The sequence below is a fragment of the Lissotriton vulgaris genome, chromosome 10, assembly GCF_964263255.1.
Source record: "Lissotriton vulgaris chromosome 10, aLisVul1.2, whole genome shotgun sequence".
Classification (NCBI taxonomy): domain Eukaryota; kingdom Metazoa; phylum Chordata; class Amphibia; order Caudata; family Salamandridae; genus Lissotriton; species Lissotriton vulgaris.
In genome coordinates this window covers 170,503,343-170,529,944 of record NC_141698.1, presented here as the reverse complement: position 1 = coordinate 170,529,944, position 26,602 = coordinate 170,503,343, and the positions used below count along the sequence as shown (strand labels likewise).

At 46.5% G+C, this 26,602-nt stretch overlaps 1 protein-coding gene across 1 annotated transcript in view; it reads left to right on the top strand.

Annotated features, from left to right (window-relative positions):
• PDILT (protein disulfide isomerase like, testis expressed) overlaps positions 1 to 26,602 on the top strand; it is a 316,066-nt gene that overhangs the window by 35,009 nt on the left and 254,455 nt on the right. Inside the window, exon 2 of the mRNA XM_086940802.1 lies at positions 19,981 to 20,187. Coding sequence (XP_086796928.1) covers positions 19,981 to 20,187 — 207 coding nt within the window. The remainder of the gene's footprint in view (positions 1 to 19,980; positions 20,188 to 26,602) is intronic.

Below are 26,602 nucleotides of genomic sequence, written 5' to 3'. Positions count from 1 at the left end.
TCCTTGCAGTGAGACTCAGCTTTTCGTCTGGTGTAAGCATTGATAATTTAATGTTTACGCAAGAGGACACCCGGGAGGGAAAAAGTCTGAGGTAATATCAGCCCTAGATATCCTAATTGAGGCCTTGCCTAGTAGTACTCTGCCTCTTGTAGCGGGAGACTTCAACACGACATTTGAGCCGCTAGGGTATGAAGACCAGAGTTTAACGGAGGAGGAAGACTCAAGATGGGGTATTCCCCAACTTGAGTTGATCCCTATAAAAAAATGGACTGAGGCTGCAATACAATTGAAGGGACTATGTATGAGGAACCAACTAAGGGCCGCTAACGGCCGAACGCCATCTGATAGACAGGGCAACAGAACGTATGATAATGGCCACAGGTCTAGCTGTATAGACTATCTGCTTGTTCATCTAAAATTGTGGCATTGCCTTGTGGATATGGCGGTAAAGGCTCGCATAGAGAGCGATCATAACCCCCTTACCTCACTATTTAGGTTGGGATCAGATGGAGTTGTAACTGCAACCCAGGATAAAACAGCTCCTGACATTGCTATAGCAAATGATGAGCGCCATCTTAAGTGGAGCAAAGTTATTGAGCACCCTGATACCTTGAGCTCTACTAAAAATGATGTAAAGAAGGTACTTGTAGATCTGGGGCCTAGTGCCACCAATGGGGATTTCCACTCTTCTATCAGCGAAGCTCATACAAAACTTTTTGCTCAACTTAAAACATACTTTTGTAAGTCGGGTTCAGGTAGAAGTAAAATCAGGAAAAAACCAGAGAGCTGGTACAATGAAGCTTGTCGATAAGCATGGGCCTAAAAATGAGGGACCCGAGTAGGATAAGAGGGGCACGGGGCTGTTAAAGGAAAGTACAGAGTGAGGCAAAAAAAATATGGGATGAGTGCAAGCGGCAGGAGCTTAAAGAAGCCCGTGTGGCTAAAAATTCAAAACTATTCTGGGACACATATAAATATGACAGGGTGGGTGTCCGGACCGCCCGCAGAACAATGTCGCCCAACACTTGTGGATTGATTATTTCAAGCCACAATACGCCTGTAGTGGTAGTGATGAGAACAATGGTACACTCACCTGCACATTTTATGAAGAAGTTGCTTTTACGTTAGAAGATGTTGACAGGGCATTAGAGACAGTAACTGAGGGAAGAGCACCGGGTATTGACTGCATCCCTGCCGACGTGTTTTCAAACGATAAACAAACTTGGTGATTATACATTGCCCATTTGGCAAATGCAATAGCTCAAGGAGCGGCTGTCCCCCACTCCGGGAAGGGGGCAGAAATTGTTCCGGTGTACCAAAAGGGAGACAAGTCTATAGCAGGCAACTATAGGCCTATTAGTCTAATCGATTCTATCCAGAAAATCATGGGTAGGTTAGTTTTGTGTAAAATACAGACTTGGATGGACGAAAACAACATCTTGAGTCGATTTCTGGCCGGCTTCCCCCTAAAACAAGTACAATCTATCAAGTTTTTCGTTTTATTAACCTCTATTGGCGTACAGTAGTCTTGGGAAAAGGGGCTCTGTACGCTGTGTTCGTTGATTTGAGGGCAGCTTTTGATTTAGTTCCGCGCTGTAAATTATGGCGAGTCTTGGAGGGGTTGGGGATGGCCCCAGAGTTGCTGACACTGGTCGTGCGCTTACATGAGGATAACTTTGCCTGGGTTCGGTGGGGGTTGCAGGGTGAGGTTACGGAAACCTTCCCTGTTGAGCGAGGAGTGTGACAGGGATGCGTTATGGCGCCTACCCTGTTCTCGCTCTTAGTTAATGGGGTGGCAGACTACCTTTCCCTGGCCCCCACGGATGCCCCTGAGTTGGCAGGTATTCGCATCCCAATCCTCATGTTTGCGGACGATACCTTGATTATTTCCAAAACACAGAGCGGTCTCCAGCGGGCCCTCCAATGGTTCGGAGATTTTTGCCTTTTGCACAGTCTGGAAATAAATACTGCCAAGACAAAATTTATGTCTTTCAACGAACACAAATCTTTCAGAGGTAGTATACATATGAATAATTGCCCACTAGAGCAGGTTGTTGCTTTTACCTACCTGGGTGTTACTCTGCAGAGGGATATGCGTTGGAATAGCCAACTTGATATGGCTGTCAGGTTGCACCAACAGCAGTCAGGTTTCCTTTTGCAAAAATGTAAAACCTTGTTAACCAAACCAATTAGTCCAACCCTTGACATCTATGGGATGAAAGTACTAAGTTCAGCCCTATACGGGGCCGAACTGTGGGGGTTCGAAAATCTAAAACGCCTGTCTATGGCGGAGAACGAGTTCCTACGTAAAGTTACCAGTGTCCCACAAAGTACACCACTAATACCACTTTTATGGGATCTTGGTAGGAAAGCAGTTGCGGATCTGTCCATTCTTCACCCATTATTGTATTGGCGTATAATATGGACTACTGAGGAACTCTCGCACTATGCCCAGGGTCTTAAGGATATTATGGAAAAGGACTCCTTCCATAAAATTAAATGGCTGAAGGAGATTAGATCCTCACTAGTGAGGTTGGGTATGATCGAACTTTGGGATGACCCTCTAGAAGCAGCCTTTCCCTCTAAAAAAAACTTGAAGGGAAGATATTGGGAGATGGTCTTCACAGCAACATGTTCGAAAGGACTCTCTTCTCACCTCACTGGACGATTCCTTGAATTTAAGCCCTACCCAGTGCTAGAAAGGTATTGGGATGTTATAGAAAAGCCTTTCGATCGTAAACTGTATTTCCAATTCAGGATGGGAACTCTTCCGATTAGGTTATTTACAGCAAAATGGGTGGGGTCAACTGGTCACAGATGTTTTAGGTGCATGAATCAGCAAGAATCCGTAAGGCACATCTTGTTCTTCTGTCCTCTATATATTGCACCACGTCGCAAGTGGATAAAACCAATCTGTCGACTAATGGGGTACTCAAAGATATGCAGAGGCCCTGAGAATTTTAGGCTCAGACCCCAGCCCACCTATTGCTATAGCTGTAGCGAAGTTCTTGAATTGGGCATGGACAATACGATCAAAATTGATGCTATTACCTAGCGAGTAGTGGCCTATTCTTGGTTCATCTCTACCCCAGCAAAAGTAATCTTTTGAATAGGTAGTGGGGTATGGGTTTTTTGTTCATGTGGTAAGTACTGTGCGCTACTAAACCACTCCCTATCCCATATAATGAATTAGTGAATATGTTAATTATGCTCTTTTGTAAGTTTGATAATTTTAAAATAATTTTAGCTCATATATTTTTTAAACAACATATTCGATAGTTACTGTATGGAGTTTAATTGTATCTTAATTATTTACATAAACTATTATGCTATGCTTGTTTTAGACTGTATTGATTATTTGATGAATGTTTTATGATGCGCTTTTATGACTTAACTGTCGAATAAAGTTTATGATGATATATTAAGATCCTCCATTTTACCGACCCTTGCAAGTATATATATATATATTTAAATAACAACTGGTAATGGCTGTCGTTGCGAGTGTGCTGCCCAAGAGATAACATTGCTGGGACACCACTGTGTGTCTGAAATGCTGAATACTGAATGGGCCTTCACGTCGAATGTGGCATGCCGCACTGCAGCGGGTTGAAGTGTTGCGCTTAGTTTAGTCGCCGAAAAGAGACAGTTTGCCCTTTCGATCAAAGTGGGGTTGAGCCATCACGTCAGTGGGAGTGGCTATATTAATTATCAAATGGACCCCATGTGAGACGACTCGTTGTGAAGCCGGCACTGAGGAAAGCAGACAATTGCTGAAACACATCTGCCTTGACGCTTCACATTTCCAGAGACTATGCGCAACACAATGGCAAGAAATAAACCACTTGAGAATAACCCTTGCTGTGTCGGACAACTTTCATTGTGAGGGGGTTTTGGATTCTATGTTTTACCAGTACCCTGCCACTGATTACCGACACGCCCTCCCGGTCTGGAGCAATGCGTCCGACAGCAACTTTGGAGTGGGTATAAAAATACAACGCGTCGCCCCCCAGCATTTAATACCACTGTGTGATCACTCATATGCATGGGGAGAGAGGAAGCAGTATTCCATGCGGAGGGAAGCTCTTGTGGACTCACCTTGTTTAAATACCAACTGCGCAACCCATTTGGCAAGAAATAAACCACTTGAAAACAACCCTTGCTGTGTCGAACTCCTTTCATTTTGAGGAGACATTGGATTGAACCCCAGGCGGAAAGGCTGTTGCGGTAAAAGACAGGGGACTCGAGGAGACATTGGATTATTGTTTTGTTCCACCTTCCTTCAATTTTCGAGTCTGTGCGTGTCTTCGATACCCACTCTGTGTATGTTCCCCCGCATAGCATCTCCTTCCCTGAGTGCACCATACAGAGGCATTTCAGGAGTTGTAGTCTGTGTCCACAGGACTACAAGGGAGAGCCTGATGTCACCAGGGGGCGGAGTTAAACAGACTACTCCAACATCGAGACAGGTTTGCCTACCCACAGCACGGGAAGCAGTAGGAGAGGAGCGCTGACGAAGGCACAAATGCCGAAATGCATTCGGTTGGGACTCTGCTGTTAATAAAGTGCTTCCTTGAACCCCCTGCCTGGGTCACTGATATTTTTTTCGGAAAAGACTTCTGATATATATATGTATATATATATATATATATATATATATATATATATATATATATATATATATATATATATATATATATATATATATATATATATATATATATATATATATTCACTGAAAACACCATAGGTTTTAGGCCATATATAGTTAGGGATTAGCATTTACAAAACCTTAATTTATTCTCACAAAACCATAGCAATTCGCATATATAGTTAGATGCAATAACTATAGATCGCGCACCCGCAATCCACTGCTGATGATGTCACATATTACATCAATCATGACATGGTCAGTGACATCACTGATGACATCACTGATGACAACTCAAATGACATCACTGACAACATCACTGATGACATCATCCAGTGACTGTATGTTTCTGTAAAGTTAAAATATGTCTTACATATTGAAGAATGAGTGGATGTATAAGTGTCTGGATGAAGGATTTAGTAGGTGCATGACTGACTGTATGAGAGAGTGATTAAATGTGTCTCACTGAGTGCATGGGTTAGTGACTAAACTGTCTTAATTTGTGCATCATTATATCTGTTGTTCTATGAACTGCTGCATGTGTTGAACAGTAGCTATATGAGTAACTATATAGGTTATTGATTGGTTGCCCAAGTATTTGTATGGGAGAGTAAGTGTGTGTGTGGGGGTGGCTGGGAAGTGTGTGACTCTGTGCATACATGTGTGAACAGTTGATTCACTAGATGTATGGGTTCAAAACTGCATGTGGAAACAGCTGTATGGGTGGTTGACTGTGTACGAGTGTATTGATGAGTGAATGGATATCTCAGTGCTACATGTCAAAGTAAGTACATATGTAAAACACAGTACATGTGAGAGTTGACATATATAAATAACTGTGCATAAGAGCCAGTGAATGTGTGAGTGGCTGAAATGGATCATTGTAAACTTGTATCTCGGACTTAAACAACTGGTCACTTCCCCCACCCACATCGCAGGTCACACACTCGACCCCATCTTCACCTCCAGCAATCATGTCTCCTTCAGCCACACTACGGATCTCCTCTGGACTGACCACAGCTGCGTTCACTTCACCTACAACAAGCCGAAACCCACCAACCACCTCCAACCAACTCTGCAAAGAAACTGGAACAAAATCACCATCGACCAGATCTCCTCATCGCTCCTTCTAAACACCCCAGCCCACTCTTCTAACCCAGACCAAGCCGCCGCCAACTTCACCCTATGGTTATCCAACACCGCCGACATCCTAGCACCACTGAAAAAACGTCAACGCAAACCTGGCAGCAAGAAGGCCTCATGGTTCAACGATGATCTTAAGAAGTCCAAGAAACTCTGCCGCTCCCTTGAAAAGGCCTGGAAAAAAGACCCAACCACTAGCACCAAGGACGCCTTCAAAAACGCCACCCGCACACACCACCAACTAATCCGAAAGGCCAAGAAAACAGCATTCAAGGATCGACTAGACAACAACGCCCACAACAGCAAGGAACTTTTCAACATCGTCAAGGAATTTACCAACCCCTCGGCCAACTCCAACGACATCACCCCTTCTCAAGCCCTCTGCGACTCCCTGGCTTTATTCTTCCACAACAAAATTGCAGACATCCACAACAGCTTCGACAACCAATCCGGAGACCAACCCACCCAACCATATGCTGAACATTCTCCCCCCTTGAACGCTCTTAACGACTGGAACCCAATCTCCACTGAGGACACCATCCGCCTGATGAACTCTATCCACTCAGGATCCCCCACAGACCCATGTCCTCACCACATCTTCAACAAAGCAGACTCAGTCATAGCACCGCACCTCCGAGACGTCATCAACTGCTCCTTCAACTCTGCCACCTTCCCGGAAAGCTAGAAACACGCTGAACTCACCGCCCTTCTGAAAAAACCCACAGCGGACCCCACCGAACTCAAAAATTACCGCCCCATATCGCTCCTTCCTTTCCCAGCTAAAGTCATCGAGAAAGCTGTCAGCAACCAACTCGCCGCCTTCCTCGAAGCCAACAAATCCCTCGACTCCTCACAATCTGGCTTCCGAGCAAAACACAGCACTGAGACCGCCCTCATCGCAGCAACAGACGACATTCGAACTCTACTGGACAATGGAGACACAGTCGCCCTCATCCTCCTCGACCTCTCTGCAGCCTTCGACACAGTCTGCCACAGTACCCTTTTACAACGCCTCAGAAACATCGGAATACAAGGAAAAGCACTCGAATGGATCACCTCGTTCCTCACCGGAAGAACCCAGAGAGTCCGCCTTCCACCATTCAAATCCGAAGCCACTGAAGTCATCTGTGGCGTACCACAAGGATCCTCACTCAGTCCCACTCTCTTCAACGTATACATGAGCCCCCTTGCGGCCATCGCTCGCCAACACAACCTCAACATCATCTCCTACGCGGATGACACTCAACTGATCCTTTCTCTCACCAATGACCCCAGCACCGCCAAAACAAACCTACACGAAGGAATGAAAGAAGTTGCCGAATGGATGAAACAAAGCCGTCTGAAACTGAACTCAGATAAAACAGAAGTCCTCATTTTAGGTACATCCCCCTCTGCATGGGACGACTCTTGGTGGCCGGAAGCCCTTGGAAAAGCACCCATCCCGACAGACCACGCACGGAACCTAGGCGTTATCCTGGACTCTTCACTCTCAATGAACAGACAAGTCAACGCCATATCCTCATCCTGCTTCAACATTCTTCGCATGCTCAAAAAAACATTTCGCTGGATCCCCACCGAAACCAGAAAAACAGTCACCCATGCTCTGGTCACGAGCCGACTGGACTATGGAAACACCCTCTACGCAGGTACTACCGCTAAACTCCAGAAGAAACTCCAACGAATCCAAAACGCCTCAGCCAGGATCATATTAGACATCCCACGTAACGAACACATCTCTGCCCACCTGAAAGACCTCCACTGGCTACCCGTCAATAAGAGGATCACTTTCCGACTGCTAACCCACGCACACAAATCACTCTACGACATCGGACCAGAATGCCTCAACTCACGACTGTCCTTCTACACCCCCTCCCGCCAACTACGTTCTTCCAGCCAAGCCCTCGCCACTGTTCCCCGCATCAACAAGACCACCATGGGAGGCAGATCCTTCTCATACCTGGCAGCTAAAACATGGAACTCACTCCCCACCTACCTTCGCCTTACCCAGAACCACCTAGCTTTTAGAAAGCAACTTAAAACGTGGATATTTGACAAGTAAGCGTCCTCCCTTCCCTAAGCGCCTTGAGACCCTCTGGGTATGTAGTGCGCTATATAAATTCTCTGACTTGACTTGACTTGACTATAAGAGAGTAAATATGTGTTAGTATATGTTTGAATAAGTAAGGTGTGTATAACTGTATAGTTGAGGAAATGGAGGTGTGATTGATTCTTTGCATGACTGACTAGGTGTGTGAGTAACTCCATGGATGAGTGACAGTCTGTGAGTGTCTGTTTACTCTGAGTGTATCTAAGGTTATATTAAAGTCTGAAGAGGTTGATCGTATTATCACATGATTGATGTCATCAGTGATGTTGTCAGTGATGTCATTTGAGTTGTCATCAGTGTTGTCATTTGAGTTGTCATCAGTGATGTCATCAGTGATGTCACTGACCATGTCATGATTGATGTAATATGTGACATCATCAGCAGTGGATTGCGGGTGCGCGATATATAGTTATTGCATCTAACTATATATGCGAATTTCTATGGTTTTGTGCGAGTAAATTAAGGTTTTGTAAATGCTAATCCCTAACTATATATGGCCTAAAACCTATGGTTTTTTCAGTGAATTTCAATGGTTTTTTAATAGCAAATATCTATAGCTGTAACATATATTCTTATTCTAATTCACAAATATATTTTATATTTTTTTTTTTAAGCAAAGGACCCAGATGCATTTACAGTTTATCACTAACAATGTTCCAGGCTAATGTATTTTCACGGGAAATTAACAACTGTCCTGCAAGTAAAATATTCCTATTTCGTGAAAAAGGACGTTTCTTCGTCCCATGAGGGAGTCGTTGAGCAAAAGAGACTCGGCCTGCTGTCTTAATCGCTGATAGGCCTGATTATCGGATTTTTATCGATCACTTTATGTTGCAACAGTGGAAAACAAAACAGCCCTTGCCCATTTATTTTTACAGCATTCCTGCGTATTATACCCTACCCCCAAACAGTATTTTGCCTGTTACCATAGTAGTAGTTTATGGAACACTTACGTCAGCACATAGGTTAAAATTTCACCACAATATGTTACTAATGAGTGAGCTTCAGCATTATAGTTCAAATTATAAATATCATTTCTATTGATGACTGCTACCCCCACAAAAAAACAGACGTATGTACTTTTTTAATTAACTTTTATTAAAACAATAACTGGAACTATAACTAAAAGATAACACTACAATAAATAACTAGAACTATAAGTAACAAAACAACATAATAAACAACATATAATATGGAGTCCAATATAAGTATTGCAGTTAATCTGCAAAACAAAAAGAAAAATAATGGTAAAAATTAGATTGAAGTGACTAAATGAGATCAAACATCACAAGTCAAAGTATGCCATCCTAATATCTAATTATCCATAGTTATACAGAGATCCGCCCTGTATCAGACTCATATGTACAAGTGTATATTGTAGATTATCTGCCACCGAAAACCTCTCAAGTACCTATATCCGTTACTTTTTAACTTCGTTGAGTAGTCATATTGTGAGTATTTACCTTAAAGTTGTAAAATTTTTTATTGATTATTGCTATTTGAGATATTCCCTGTCTACAAACAGAGAAGAATAGGAATATTCTGTCTCCCTTTGCAGATAGTGAAGGATAGGTAATGCGGACTTTTGTCCCCAGTTGTAATCCGTCATGCCTGTTTTTCTCCCCACTGATTGATTGATTGGCTGGACATTTATTGTTCAAGGAATAGTTCTAACGAGGTATTCTCTGTTTGCAAATAACGTGGAATAGAAATATTCTGTCTAGTCTTTGCAAGTAGTGAAGGATGGGTAATGCGGACCTTTGTCCCCCGTTGTAATCTGTCATGCCCATCTACTCCCCACTGATTGAGAAACTAGTTCCACCCGGACCATTTCTTAGAGGTACATCATCTGGCTCAACCGGAGAGTACCCCTAATAAAGAAGACATATGTAAAATATGAAGTAAAAACTATATCCTGTTAAACAGAAACTTTACAATGAAACACACTTGAAAAAGAAGGGAAAGAAATCGAACAAAATCGGTAGGCCACTGATGGGTTTTTGACTTCGCTAGAAATAAGAAACATGGAAGTGGTGAGAGAAGCCAAGCTTGACGTTACAGCAGCCACGAGGTAGCTAACCTCCGCCACCCCCCCACTGCTCCAAGCATGTCTGTCCCACCGCTCGCCACACACAATAACGGTAACATGAAATAGATACAAATCAGCAGATACCTACCCCCATTCCGGAAACTCCCGAAATGCAACAGGTCCACGGTTACGCCCATCCGGAAGATGAGGCCTCGACACGTGCAGGGCGGGGCCCGACTAGCCGCCATCAGCCGGAGAAGTCGTGGGATGGTCGGCCCGGAATGTGCTGGTCTTCCCATTCTCTTCTGGCACCCTGCAGGCCACAGGGGGGGATGTCTTGCCTCTGCCTCCGAACCCCCCCCCTCTTATCGCCTGGTCCGGACATCACGGATATCAACGCCAGGTGTCGGCGTGGGGTGCGCTGGGAGGGAGAGGCGGCGCGAACGAGCCTCTCCCACCCCCCCAGGTGGGGGCCCCTCAGCTGCACCCCCAACGCTCCACTCACCCAACAAAAGGGTCGTCACGTAAGGTGCACCAGGAGAGGAGCCGAGGCCGACTGGAACTCTAGCTGCGACAACACTGGAGAGGAATGTCTTGCAAATGCCACCGACCCTCCCCTCGTATCTCCTGGTCTGGCCCCGGCTTGGTATGAGCTCCCCGTTCGGTCCTGAAGCAGCGCCCTGCAGGCCACGGGGGGGGGGGATGTCTTGCCTCTGCCTCCGACCCCCCCCCCTCTTATCGCCTAGTCCGGACATCACGGATATCAACGCCAGGTGTCGGCGTGGGGTGCGCTGGGAGGGAGAGGCGGCGCGAACGAGCCTCTCCCATCCCCCCAGGTGGGGGCCCCTCAGCTGCACCCCCAACACTCCACTCACCCAACAAAAGGGTTCGTCCACTCTTGCGATGCAGCGGCGCTGCACTCACCCGACAGTCTCGGTTACTTTTGCGGTACAACGACGCTTTTCAGTTCAGCCTGAAAATGAGTCCTGCGTCCAGAAACGTTCTCCTCAACTTTGAAGATTCTATAAGAGCCACGGGGGCCCCCGACCCCCGATGAGAAATGACTGCCATGATCACCCACGGAACGACCACGACGTAGCCGAGGGACGTCAGCGCGCTCATGCCGGCGCCGGCCTCAGTCTTGAAATGATCAAAATCCTGCAAGACTACCAACTTGATCAGTTCCGGTGGGACACCAGTATGACCCGGTAGGAGAAATTGTTTCCTCCCACCCCACATTCACTGATGGTTCATGTCACCAGTCCCCTCTGCTACCCTTCAACAAAAACTTTTGGACTACCGAAAGAGGTCCCGGTCCAACCACGACTTGGTGGAGACATTTTGACTTGGACCTTCCTGACCTCACCCAAAATGGCGCCGGTACAAATGAAACTCTCAACTCCTTGTTGTGCCCCGATTGCTCAGCCTTGATATCATGAGATATGTATGCAGTTTTTACCACATGAATTGATATGGGATAAGACTAATTACACGTTCGAACAATGAATTGATATTAAGTTCTAATGCATCATTGATTACTGTATTTATTATTGAAGGTTGGAATTGTCGACACTAATGGTACTTGCTCACAATGAATTATCGATATGATTTTGTTGCACTTGTCGCACTTTTTACTATGAAATCAACTACCACTGACTCTGTTATGTTTTCCACAAATAAACACTCCCCCCCCCTCCATTTACAGTTCCAGCCTGCTCCGTGGCCGGCCCACGGGGTTGTAGGCCCGTATTTGGGCACCAACATTTTCATTAAAGGTTTTTGATAAAGCAAACGTAGTTGTAACGCGTACATTGGTAAGTTTCGAAGAAATGGCCACTGTTTCCGATTTTTTTTTATTTTTTAAAAAAGCAGGTGAAATGAAGCAGCTCAATTAGTTAAGGGTTAAAAAGTATAGTACGCAGAAACATTGAAAATATGAATGGTCCAAGTTTGTTGTATGTGTTTTTCATTTTTGTACAGCATAAAGTAATCGATAAAGATCCTGGTATTTAGCCTCTACTTTATATGCTACCTGTATCAGGGAAGTTGTTTTAAATGCCCCTAAGCCACCCCGAAGGAATGTCACCTGGCCCCCCTAGTACGAACGAAAACGGCCCCGTACCACTGTAGGTTATCTCTCTTCCTCAAAAATGACAAAAATTACTTTCTAGGACGCTTTGGACATTGATGATTTTCATATGATCTATTTATTAAAGTAATACTCATCTCTCCGCATGAAATTAATTTTCCACATGCTACACAAGTCAATCTCATCTGCCCAAAGTTCTTTTGCAGATTTGGGACCGTTTCTCTTGCCTCTGACTCACTTATTGCTAAGTCATTGATGGATGTTTTTGCCGGTCGAGGGTTATCCACCAAATCTCGAAGTTGTGCTTTCGAATAATTAGGAGGGTGCCACCTCTCCATGTGCTGATGCATGGTATGATTACTATAGCTATATTTTTTTCGGTCCCTCTCGAGAGTTTTTTTTTTTGCAGATGAAGCAGATAACAAACCTGGCATTAACTTTCTTTTCATGAGAAGGAAAAGAAAAAAAATTGCCAGATAAAATTCACTTTCACATGGGACGTTCTTGGAATTTCTTTCAGAAACTTTTACATCACTGTGTCATTTCTTTGTCTATCCTGGTTAAAGCAATGTCATATAAATAGTTGTTTAAAAAGTTTTTTTTAACGTGTTTACTTTGTTGAAGCGTTGTATATATTTATAAGTTATTAAAGTGTTATAATCCTACAACTTTGTTGGAGTGCTATATATTTTTAATGTGACACATAATTGTGAAGACTTTGATGTACAAAAAGGCATCCCTGGAATCTTCCGCTTCAGGCTCGGTCCCACAAACCCTTACAGTGAGAATCCCCTCCCCAATCACAATACAGGATCGTTATCAGATAGTAGGAACGCGTGTGGTGTAACGGATCTCATGAGGTGGCGACCTTGATCTACTGTAACTCCTTTAAACAGGGGTGATTCTTTACAGTTGGGGCCATAAACTACATCCGCAGGGCTAGGTGATAGCCTGGGACCGGCCTGGACAATCAGACACAGAGGAAGAGGAGTGTCAGAGGGTGCGGTAGTGAATAGGGTGAAAGGGAGGTGTCGGGCGGGCACAGGGGGTGATACTCAGGGAAGAGCAGCGCAGATGGGGGGAAGTTTATGGCCCATGCATCAGAGAGAGAGCAGGGGTGACCAGTGCGTGGGGGAGATGCTTGCGAGGGTGGGGAGCCATGCTGAGGATCGGCGGCGTGCAGAGAGTGGGTCTGGTCAAGGCATCTAAAATGGCTGCCGTGCACGACAAAAGTGTGGCATTGGAAAAAAAGCAAGATGGCGCAGACAATGTTTATCAATACTGATTAATTAATAACAATTATTTTTTACAATATATTTACTCGCAGTGTCAAAATGGCGATCAACACTTCCTAATTTCCTTCGAATCGAACGTTAACAGAAGTCAAGCGGCAAAAAAAAAAAAAACGCTCACGCGCAACCGCTGGAAGACAAGTATCAACATATATGAGCCTCCTCAACCACCCTCAGAAAACATAGGGGGTCAGGATACGTCTCCCGTACCCCCTTATACCCAATACTCACATAGTTTTTCCTCCATCTAGTAATTTAATTAAATCGAAACACAAAATGGCGAATTCCCGTTTCGCGTCCCGATTCGCTACCCAGTTCGCGAACCGGGAAGCGCTTCTACCGCGAAAAATTTTTTTTTTTTTATTTTCCCCACGGAACCCTTTAATAACCCCAACATCATTCCTAGGGGGTCAAGAGGGGTCTACCTTGCCCCCTTTCATTAAATTCCCCCTTCGTTTTTCTCCTCCTCTTGTCTCTCGATCCTACCGAGAGACAAGATGGCGGCCGCACCGGACTGTTTAGAATGTTGACAGACGCCGGAGAGCCAATCAGCTTCGCTTCGCAAAGCGCCGTTACGCGAAAAGTACGCGATCTAGTGCGCTATCCAGGACGCTGTCACAGATATATCTGTTTTTTTAAACGTTAATTTCTCAAAATCCACTGGAACACATATATTGAGACCCAGCAAAGGCACATCGGGCTAACAGTCCCTACAATTTTGCCAAGTTTCGTGCAAATCCATTCAGCCGTTCGAGCTAATAGTGAGGCCAAAGGCCCTATGGAAAAATGAATGGGAAAAACGCGTTTTGGGAACCCCTTTTTTGTCGGCCCCCCCTTGATGGAACCCCCCCAAATTTTCAGGGGCTGCTCAGAAACAAAATGTGCCATTTTCCTGAAAATTTCAGCCGATTCCGTCCACAAACGCTAAAGTTATTAGACATAGAATTTTCAAAAGTTCCATAGAGAAAAAATCCTAACTATATATACCTACTGGCTATCGCCAGTAGGTTATATATATATATATATATATATATATATATATATATATATATATATATATAATCAAAAGAATGCTTCCAAAATTTGCTAGTTGTGTGGTGTGTTGTTAGTCCTGAGGCGGAAGCCGGGACCTTGTCAGTAACTATTGCGAGTGCTGCTATCTGTTGCTGCTAATTCTCTTTTTAAAAAAACGCTCTTGTTGTTCTTGCTTTTAAAACGCTCATTGCGCATTTTGCACAGAAGTCTTACCGCATTCATTGAAGACCTCTCCCCCCGTGGGTCCCGCCATCTTGGGTGAGGAGCCGACCGAGCAGACTAGTGCTCCGCTCCTTCCGCCCCTTCTCACATAAAAGACCAGATCTAGACGCACCCCGCTGATTGCTAGTTGTGTGGTGTGTTGTTAGTCCTGAGGCGGAAGCCGGGACCTTGTCAGTAACTATTGCGAGTGCTGCTATCTGTTGCTGCTAATTCTCTTTTTAAAAAAATGCTCTTGTTGTTCTTGCTTTTAAAACGCTCATTGCACATTTTGCACAGAAGTCTTACCGCATTCATTGAAGACCTCTCCCCCTGTGGGTCCCGCCATCTTGGGTGAGGAGCCAGCCGAGCAGACTAGTGCTCCGCTCCTCCTGCCCATTCTCACACAAAATGGCATCCCCACCTAGGAAGCGCAGCGGGCACGCCAATGGCGCGCCGAACGCAGGCCAAAGGCGAGCCCGTGTGCGCCCGTCCGCGTCCGGCCGGGGCCAGGGGCCACAACCCCTACATCTCCCATAGATTTTGTCATAAGCTACACCCCCACCGAATTACGAGATATCAACAAGCAGGCAAATTTGACCTGTGCTCATAAGTATCTCCCTCCAGACATACCTTCCCAGTGTGGACATTGCAAGGTGCACCTTATACCAATGCCCCATGTAGACAAACAACAACTATTTAGAATGTACCTCTTAAATTGCAGGTCCTTGCCAAGGCACTGCACAGAATTATCTTTGTTACTCGACGATATAAGACCTGACGTACTTTTTCTTACCGAAACATGGCTGACACCGTATTCCGACCCTGAGCTAGTTCAAACATTGAGGCAGGGCTATCAAATCATAGGACAGGATCGCGCCAATGATAGGGGTGGTGGATTAGCAATCATCTTCAGGGATTGTTTCACTTGTCGCAGCATCCCCAACCCCTTCACAGACTGCGAAAGCCTGTCTTTCTCCCTGGAATTTTCCCCCAACACGAGTTTCTCTGGAGCACTCATATATCGTCCACCGGGCCCAGCCAAACAGTTCTACGAATCACTGCCCCCGCTGGTTGCAGACCTTGCCTTTTGCCCCTCTAACTATACACTCTTAGGCGACCTTAACATCCATTTCGCCGATGCGACTGATTACATCGCTAGAAAATTAATTGGAGATTGCTCCGCTTTACAGTTGCCTCAGCTTGTCCCCTAGACATACCAAAGGTCACCTGTTAGATCCGGTGTTCAGTAACTGTCCTAACTTGAAGGTTTGTCCCCCAATAGCACTTCCCTGGACAGACCATGCACTAATTCCCTTAGTATGGAAGACGGATACGTTTTCGGCTCTCACACCGACAGTGCGAGAAACATTCAATTGATCAAAAATCCAGTTGGAACGGTGGACCCATGAGCTACAAAGCTCAATTCCATCGATTGGTCAGAATCCATCGCTAGCCAACGAGACGTTCAATGAATGGATAAAAATCTCTTTAAATGCCACACTTCCCATTAAGAAAACTGTCTCAAAACGATCTAGGATTTCTGCTCCCTGGTACTCGGACGAGCTCCGGGAGAAAAAGTGTTATTGCAAAAGACTGTAATGGAAATGGCAGCTGGGATATGCTGAGCCAGATAAAACTATCTACAGAGAGGCCATCAGAGCCTATAAAAAAGACATAAAGATCGCTCAATCCCTACATTATACCCATAGAATTGCAGAAGCAGGCTCCAGCTCTAAGGAGATCTATCAAATTGTAAAAAGCCTCATTAACCTTTCAACGCCGCCACTAATTGATCATAATCCTCTGCTCCGCTGTGAAAATCTGGCAGACTTCTTCTTCCATAAAATCGATCTTATATACTCCTCCTTTCCACCTACAGAGCAGATCAGTTTGAAGGAGTCACCACTATGTCCTTCACAAGAAGTTAAATCCAACTGTCCCTACGCTTTGGCGGAATTTCCCCTGTTGAATGTGGACCGACTCACCTCCCTTATGCGACAGGTGAAATCGGGCTCCCCCAGCAATCCCGCACCTCCCCATATCCTAGTCTCTGTCGCTCAGACCATTCTTCCTACTCTATTAGAAGTACTTAACACCTCAATTTCTACTAACACTGTCCCAGTGGCTTGGAAACGGGCCATGGTGAGGGCCCTTGTCAAAAAACCCAACTTGGACACTAAGAACTTCAGCAACTTTCGTCCGATTTCCCTGCTTCCCTGGGCGGCCAAAATCCTTGAGAAGTACATAAATGGTCTAGTTGCTTGATTCCTCTCAGACAGGCTTCCGACCCAAGCATGGGAGCGAGACCGCACTATTGGCGGTCACGGAGGAATCCAGGAAAATCTTAGATCGGGGAGGATCGGTGGCAGTCATCCTCCTCGATCTGAGCGCTGCATTTGATACCGTTAACCACGGTATCCTTTTGCACCGTCTCCTGGATACTGGAATATCTTGCAGAGCACTGGAGTGGTTCAGCTTATATTTGAGCGACAGAACCTTCCAGGTTTATGAAGGCAATGCCACCTCCACCAGTATGCCCCTGCGTTGTGGAGTCCCGCAGGGATCCTCGTTGAGCCCGACGTTATTCAACGTCTATATGAGGCCGCTGGCTGAGATCGTCTGCCCGTATGGGATTAAGATCATTACCTACGCGGGCGATACTCAGCTGGTGGTTTCTTTGGCTCAAGAAGGGGGTTCCTTAGCAGAGGTGGATCTTGCAGGCTGTCTGGAGAGGGTCAAGAGCTGGATGACCAAGTCTTGTCTCAAACTCAATGGAGACAAGACTGAGCTCATGCTACTGGGTCGGCTTGCACTAGCTTCCATCGATGCATTTTGGCCACCCTGTTTAGGCCCTGCTCCGGTTCCCAAGGATACCATCAAGAGCCTTGGCATCTGGCTGGACAGGTCTCTGTCATTTGACCATCAGGCAACTAGATTATCCGCCATCTGCTTTGGCATTCTCAGAGTCATCAGAAAGATCCTCCCTCTGCTCCCTTTTGAAGCAAGAAAGACCGTGATACAGGGCCTGATTCAATCCCGTCTGGATTTCGGGAATGCCCTGTATCTGGGAGCCCCTGATTTTACTCTGCGCAAATTACAAATAATACAAAATTGCCCTGCCCGGACCCTTCTGCAAATCCCTCGTAGGTCATCTGTGAAATCCGGGCTAACAAAGCTACACTGGCTCCCCGTTAGGGAAAGAGTCAGTTTCAAATCCCTCTGTATTGCTCACCAGGCATTCTGGTCTATGGGCCCAGCAATCAATCTATCCCTCATTACTTCTTACCACCCTGCTACACAGTTGCGCTCAACCCTTGCCACTCTGGCTACAGTTCCCAAAATAAAGAGAACAAGAGCGGGAGGCCGCTCCTTCTCCTATAATGTGGCTAAGATGTGGAATGCTCTCCCCCAACATCTAAGGTCCAACCCCGATCTCACCTCATTCCGCAAGCAGTTGAAAACGTTCCTGTTTAATAAACAGTAGTCGGGTTGATATATCTCCTTAAGCAACCACTTCCTCAGCCTCAATCTCAGCGCTTGGACGCCTCAGGGCAGCTATGTGCGCTTTACAAAACTCTTTGCCTTAATCCCTATAAAATTTGTTTTTCTAATAACTTAGAGTTATTAACATTTTAGGCTCCGTGTCCTGCTGCTTTACTTGCGGGCGGGTGGACAGGGCTGTTCTTCTCTCGTAACAGGGGAGGAGTGGCTTTCCCACTCCTAAGTGCGCAAGGACTGTTTGGTCGACCCTCTTGGGTCGCCCAAAGCAGTCATGCACACTTTATCCGTTCTCCATGCAGGCTGCATTACAGCCTGCATGGAGAACATGCCCACCCTTCCAGCCGCTTGCTGAGCGCCCTGTCACAGCGCTCAGACCAATCACAACACTGCATTGCTGCATTGTAATTAGCTTAGATGAGGGAGCCTGGCTGCCTGCTTCCTGTTCCTGAAGTCAGAGGCAGGAGAGCAGGAGAAGAAACATGGGACTCGGCCTCATGGTAAGTGCGCGCAATTCCCCTCCCCCGCGATCCCCCCCACGCCCTCCACCTGCAAGCCATGTCGGCCTTCCACTGGTAAACACGTTTTCAACATCAAAGATGAAAATAGAAAGGGACGTCTGAAAAGCACTCTCCCGCATTCTCTGCTTACAACCAAGGAATGGAAAGACTGCCCTTCAAGGAACAAGCTCTATCAGCCCTATTCTTCCCTTGCCTCTCTAAGGCACAACAAAATGTAAGTGTGTGTCAAATTGATGGGGTGTTTTTAGTGAGCAAAGAGATTACCCACCTGGAGCCTGAAGCACAGTCGTTGCATAAAATCAAGATTCAGACGGTGCACCTAAGAGGGAAGGACTATCGCCATGGGACAATGGTTTTTCTCTTGCTTTGTTATGGGTGAACTCAACCAATACGCTTTCCGTCTGATCCAACATTGGAATTTTATCCAACATATGGTGAAGTGGTGGAAGAAAGTCCAGTATTAGAATTGTGCCCGGATTTTGCAATTATTTCACAAATCAGACGATTTTCAATTGCAACTCAACTTTTAATCAATGTCTATGTCTGACGCTTGCGCCATCTGTACCTTACTTTGTTCGAAATCAATTTGTTAAATGTTTTTCATCCCAGTAACACCTTATTTATTGGGGACCTGAGTACTGTCTCTCAAGAAGCAGTACACACTGGCGTTCTCAGAGATCCAGAGAAAAACGGTCCATTCCCCACTTTTGAAGCCACTCGAGCTTTATCAGATATCAAATTAATTAAGAAATATCTATAACCGAAACTTCCTTGGAATGTGAGATCCATAGCCAGCCTGGCACACTTTGTGGGTGTCATGTGCCAAGGAGACTAGGACTATCAATGAACAGACTACTTTCATACACTAGAAGTGTCCTGAGGGTGGTAAATTATATTTCTGAAATTCCTGGAATATACCTTTTTGTTTCATATTATTTTTATATCAGCATGGAAAGGGATAACTTCTTACTAGTTAAAGATTTCTCTGAAAAAGTGACTCCAATAGCCACCACCTGATAAAGTCATTGAATTGTTCTCCCTATTCAGGTTATCGCATAGATGCATAAGAATGATATAGCATTATAACCCATCGCTGAAATGTTTAAGGGTCATTAAAGGCCCTCTATTTGAGATATAGGTTATAGGGGCTTATAACAAGAGAGAGAGGCTTTAGCAACCGGTATGGCCTATGGCAGAAGGGTTACAATGCTGCTAGACCAGTTCTCTCACTAAGGGTAGTATATTATACATTTAAAAGAGAGAAACAAAAAAACGAAAATGTAAATGTTGAAGTAGAAGGTCTATGTATCCAGTATTAGCCCTCTGCCACTCCATTGTCCTCTATGGAGTTTGCAACTTTGCAGTCTTCAAATTAATAAAAATGTAACTTAAAAAGTTTCTAATTCTTGTGTTTCAGACATCGCTCTATCGGGACCGTCCCAAACAGTAGGTGAAGAATTTTCCAAGGCTGCGGGGCTGTTTAAGAAATCATCTCCCGAAGTCAGGTTTGGTAAGGTAGACATCACAGCTGAAAAGGCACTCGGTAAAGAATTTGAAATTAAGGAGTTTCCAACCTTAAAACTCTTTGTCAGCGGAGACAGGAAAACGCCCACAGATTGTAAAGGTGCGCCCTTTTTTTTCTTTATTAGATGTTATTATCCACGTAGGCTTCCTTTTTTTTTATACGAGATTGAATGTTTTTGTTTCTCTGGGTAATTTTTTTAAAATGTGTCGTAGTTTGGCAGAGATTAGTAGTCTTTAATGATTTTTGAATTAACTGAATCCACATAAAAATTATGGTGTGAGAAATTAGTTTTTTAAAGGTGGCAAACTTTGCAGCTTCACAAAGTTTGAAACCTTTGCAGAAGTTTGCCAATGGTGGAAATTTCCCAGAAAAAAAGATTTGTTTCATGCAGAAATCCTTTACAAAAGACCTTTTATACAAAAAAGTACAGTTTCCAAGTTTTTTCCTTACAGCCTACTTTTTTCTGGCTGTACGTCTTCTATTTCTTTTAAAACACCTTGTCTAATTCCTAAAACTTCTGAAATTGTCAAAATTTTAAAAACATACCTCACATAGTTGGTGGCCACCAAACTTTGCAAATTTCGCATGCACTTGTCACTGCTCGGTATACAACAATTGAGACTTGTAAGATATTTTAATTCTGAAATAATAGTTTGCTTGTGGTGGAGATCAGTCTAGCCCCCCCCCCCCCCTCTCTCTCTCTCTCTCTCTCTCTCTCTCTCTCTCTTTCTCTCCAGAAAGAGAGAGAGAGAGAGAGAGAACTTCTTATTTCCTGCAACCCAAAGCACAAAGATCTGAGACCAAAAAGGGCAAAATGAAGAAGATTTGCAACTTGGAGCACTATGTTTCAAGAGCTCTGCAGTAAGAAATCATTGGAGGAGAAAACCAATTGTGGAACTCCATGCATTCCTATGGAGAGTTGCTTTGTAGAAATTAACAACACTCTAGCGAACTTGCTGCTCTATAATATGAAAAGGGGGAATGTTATTGGGAATGATTTGAATAATTAATTTCTGCAAGAAACATTTCTCTCCAAAGCCAAATTCCAAGCGCACCTGTGACCTACTAACAGCAAACCATGTATGGAAATACAAAGAACCGACATTTAACACCATAAAATGATAATACTGAGAAACAGACCTAAAAATAAAAATCATTCCTATCACAGTTCCTTCTCCTTCTCTTGGCATAGAAAGTCACACTAGGCTCATGGTGGCTCTTTGGTAGGGTAGCATAGGGCGATGCAAAAAAACTTATATATTTCTACTGCCCGGTGTCCCATTTTTCAATGGAGAGAAAAATTGATCTTAGCTTGGAGTTAAAAAGAAACATAAGCAGTGAAAAATAAATATCACCTATGTTCTATATGGCAAAGGCCACTTCAAGATAGGACAAGGATGCCACATTCAGGTGATATATTAAAAACGTTCCAACGAGGGAAATCAGGAAAATGTATGCAATTCATGCACATTTTTATGGTGGGCACCAATCAAAATCTCCTTTATTTCCAGTTAACTTGAAAAAGTCCTTATCAATTGCCGTTGCCATATTGTCAGCATCAGCTGTCCTTTTTATGTATGACAGCTGGGAAACTTTTGTACACCAGTGCAACTCACCATGCTTCTCACTCATTACATTTGCATTCATTAGTTTCTGCCTGAGATATATTTGACGTGGCCGTGGCATTCCCCATCATGTGAACATTGTGGGATGGTTTGGAATGTAGGATTGAAGGGTCACCAATTCTGCACAATGTACCGAAATGTGACATCCTTGCCTTTGAGCCGTCTAGCTACAGACATCTTTTTCTGTCTACTGCAACAACACTGTCATCAATGCTTCCATATTTCTTCATGTTGGCCCTGTGTTTGCTCATGATTGTCTATTTCATTATTCCTCTCCTTATTTGGTGGCTTGTATTTGTCACACCTCTTTAGTATTTAGGTGCCACCTTTGTTTTTGATTCACTGAGTGTATCCTTCCACTGCTGATGTCTGTATTTTTTTGGATATCATTTCTGATTTAGCACTTCATGTCAGTGCATCTCCTACTCTTTTCTCTCTGTCTCTTTCTCACTTTCACTCATCACTTCTCCCCACGATCAAGCATGCACTACTGCTCCCTCACCACCTCCTCCTCTCTTTTTTTTTTTTCACAACAAGTTTATTGATAAAGACGGGCACATGAATTAGGGTGGCATCCCACAATCAGGATGATACCACCAGACATTACGATACAATTGCAACATAGGACCAAGTGTCCAATCGAGGAACCAATGTAAATCAAGGATACAAGAAAACATTCACCCCATCTTTATCCCTTTAGTTTCCACCCACCCAACTCCCAGAACCCTCCCTGGAACCCACCCTAACCCCATGCATGTGTGTGCAAACCTTGTTGTTGTAAGTTCCTGATGTGGCAATTTGAGGCGCAAGATACGGGCGCACCTGACACTACGGGACTATAGGTCCTCCTCTTGTTCCGCCGGGGGTCCAGCGTCAATCCCCTGTAGTCCGCCCACCTCTTCCACACCTTAAAGTGCTTGCGGGGGCATCCCCGTGCTTCAAAAATCGGTCGCTCCAGACCCATACAGAAATCTATACCAGCCTTCCATGCACTCAGGGGGGGGGGGCTCACATCCTTCCATGCTCGGGCCAGGTCTCTTTTGGCTACCACTAGCCCTAGGAGGAGCAAGTGTCGCTTGTAGATGTTGCCACCCACCCCCTCCAGAATGTGCAGCAGTCCCAGGCGATGAGTGCGGGGGAGGGTCCATCCCAGCACCTCCGACAGGCAGCTCCATACACCTCTCCAGAAGCCAACCAGTCTGGGGCACGACCATACCGTGTGAAGTAACGTGCCCACCTCCATCCCACATCGCAGACACTCCGGGGACACAATCAGACCCGCTTTCCACAGACGCTCACGGGTGTAGTAGGCCCTATGGAGAATCTTGAATTGTATGAGTCGAAACCGTATTGCAATAGCCGCTCCCCTCGGGGACTCTAGGGCCTCCCGCCAATCATCCTCATCTAACGGACCGAAATCCGCATCCCAGGTTGTCTTTAGCGGAAGAAGAGTGGAGGAGCAGTGGGTGACCATTGTCTGGTAAATACGCGACACTTTTTTATCCCTAAGGTCGCCCATGAAAACCTTCGTCTCGATCGGGCTGAATTCAGGGAGTGAGTCAAGATTGGCAATACTGGGCGTCAGCGCGTGCCGGAATTGCAGGTAACGAAAAAATTGAGATTGGGGCATATCAAACTCGGTGCTAAGCGCTTGGAAGGACTTGAGAGTCGTCCCGGACATCACCTGACCTAGCTGCGAGATACCTATTGCGTCCCATCCATCGAAACCTGATAGCTTAGACAGTTCTGGTAGTATGCCGTTACGCCACAGCGGCGTCTCCGCGGTCAGCCTGCCCCACCAGCCCATGCGGCGCAAGGCCTGCCGCCAGATAGCAAAGACGAGTCTAGTGACCCTCGGCAACGAGCGGCGCAGCCGGGGTGAGTAAAGGATGGTGTGAAGCGAATTATCTCCCATCAATGTGCGTTCCAGGGCATAGGCCTGATCCCCACCGTCACCATACCACCATTCGTTCAGAATCAGGAGATGAGCGGCTTGATAGTAGGACTGCAGGTCTGAGGTGGCCAAGCCCCCACAGTAAGTGGACAAGAAGCACGTACGCAGTGCCACCCTGGCTGCTCCACCAGCCCAGAGAAAGCGGCCTAAGACCGAGTTGACCTGCCTAAACCACTGGGGTGAGATCGGATAGGGATGGTTCTGCAGCTGGTAGAGCAGGCGCGGGAGTGCAACCATCTTGAAAATCGCAGATCTGCCAAAAATCGACAGGGGCATGCGAGACCAAGTTTTTACATCGGTCTGGACCCGCTCCCAGATGGGTAGTAGGTTGCGTTCCCAGGCAATGTCCGCAGAGTCGGAGAGAAACACTTCCAGGTACTTCAGACCATCTGTGGCCATCCGCAGTCCTGACGCCCAGGGATCAGACACTGCGCCTCCTCCCAGCACCCATAGAGTGGACTTATGCAGGTTCAGGTACAAGCCTGAGGCCTCCCCGAACTGTTGCATAACTTCTAGTACACGCGGGCCCGAGCGCTGCAAGTCGGTAAGAAAGAAAAGGACATCATCTGCGTATAACGCAATTCTATCCGAAAGGGTGGCATTCCACACAAAGCCTCGTATCAGCGCATCAAGGCGCACCCTGGCAGCCAGGGGCTCCATGGCCAGAGCAAACACGTAGGGGGAGAGAGGACACCCCTGTCTGGTCCCACGGCCAATGCGAAATGTCTCTGACACCGCCCCTGCGACCCGCACCGAGGCCGTGATGTCTGTGTAGAGGAGCTTGATATACAACAAGAAAACTGGGCCCAGGTTGAGACAAGGCAAGAGTGCGAATAAATACGACCAGCTAACAGAGTCAAAGGCCTTGTTAATGTCGGCCAGAAGTAATGCCGCTTGGTCCCCGGAGGCCCCAATGGCGTCAATCGCCGCTTGAGCACGACGGATGTTATGTCTCGTTGCCCTGTGGGGCATGAATCCGGCTTGGTCCGGGTGGACCAGATCTGTGATATGTGGAGAAAGTCGGTTCGCCAGGGCCTTGGCCAAGATCTTAGCCTCAATATTAATTAAGGAGATGGGCCTATACGAATCATGACTATCGGGGGGCCTACCAGGCTTCTGAAAGACCACTATTTCGGCATGGCGCCAGTCCGGGGGCATTACGCCCCGTTCACGTGCCACCTCAAGCGCCCGGCGATAATGTGGTCCCAGTTGTACATAAAATTTCTTGAAAAACTCACATGGGTATCCATTCGGGCCAGGGGCCTTCCCAGCATTGAGTTGTCCTAGGGCGTCGCCCAACTCCTCAGCTGTGAGCGGTGCATCTAGGGCCTTCCTGGTCTCATCCGATACTTGTACTGGCGGCAATTCTGCGATAAACTGGGCCAGCTCGTCCCCTGACAAGTGGTCATGCGGGGCGTACTGGGCTGTAAAATAGGTGGTGAAGCTCGCTGCTAACTCACGTGGGTCGGTCAGGACTTCCCCACTATCATCCGCGAGACCCGGCAGCGTGAGGGGCTGGAAGTTGTGTTGGCACAGTCTATGGAGCATTGAGCATGACTTGTCCCCCCATTGGTACATTCTACTTCTCGTGGCCAGCCACGCCTGTTTGGCTTCATTCATCGACATGGATGCGTACGATTGCTGTGCCTGCAGAAGCAGCCGTAGCCCGACGTCGTCGCTCCCCTCAAAGGTCTCCTGTTCCAGGGTCGCCACTCGCGCAGCCGCCTCCGTAATCAGTTCTCGACGCCTCCGACGGGCCGCGGAGCACCATGCGATATCTATTCCCCGTATGGTAGGCTTCATAGCCTCCCACACCACTCCCACATCGGCCCCCTCCACTAGGTTTTCGCGCCAGTAGTGGTCTATGGTTTCACGCAAGTGTTTAGCATAAGCGGGTTGCAGGAGATGCCATGAGGACATTCTCCATCGAAACGGCTGTCTTTTCCGAAGGAGGTCTACTCTAACTGAGACTGGGGAGTGGTCGGACAGACCCCTCGGCAAGATGTCAGCGCTCTTCACCCTGCACAAGCACTCTCTAGGAACAAACACACAATCCAGCCGCCATGCACTGCTGAGACATAGGTTTACTCGCGTACTGCAGGGTGCATATGTCGCCAAGCATCCACCCAGCCCAGCCCCTCAATCATAGCGTGCAGCTTGGTAGGTGGGGGGGTTCAGTCACCACTTGGCGCCTCCGGCGATCCACACATACGTCCATTACGTCATTCCAATCCCCCCCAACCACCGCCAGTGACCCGGATATATCCTCCCACACAGCAAACAGCCTCTCAGCCAGGGCCCACTGCAGGGGGGGGGGGCATAGACACTCCCAAACACCACAGACTCCGTGCCCACCATGCCCTTAACAAAGAGGTAACGACCCTGAGGATCTACCCACTGCTTCTCGTGGACGTATGCCACCCTGCGGTGTATCAAAATGGCCACTCCCCTAGACCCCCTGGAAAACCCTGCATGGAAAACCTGCTGATAACCGAACCTTTGCAGGCCCAGGGCCTTCGTGCCCATCATGTGAGTTTCCTGAAGCAAAAGCACATCAGAAACTTCCTTTTTCCCCCAGCTCAGCACTGCCCCACGTTTAATTTTGTCCAGTAGACCCCTGACATTCCACGTAATCACCCGCAGAGAGTCTTCGGGGAGTCTATGAGTCGTGTCAGCCATAGTCCATTGGGATCCACCATGCAGGCCTCTTGCGCCAACGCTCCCCATCGCACATCGTACGGAACATCATTGCGAAACACACATGCAGTCTCTCCCCCCTGCCCCAACATCCCAGCCCAACTGAACCCCCCCCCTCCCCCCCCCTCTACCTTCTACTCCCAAAACACCCACCAACCCCACAGTCCCACAGTCCCAAACAGTCCCCATCCCCAACTCAGCAGCCACTGTCTCAGCCACCCTCGCCCCGCCTCCCCCC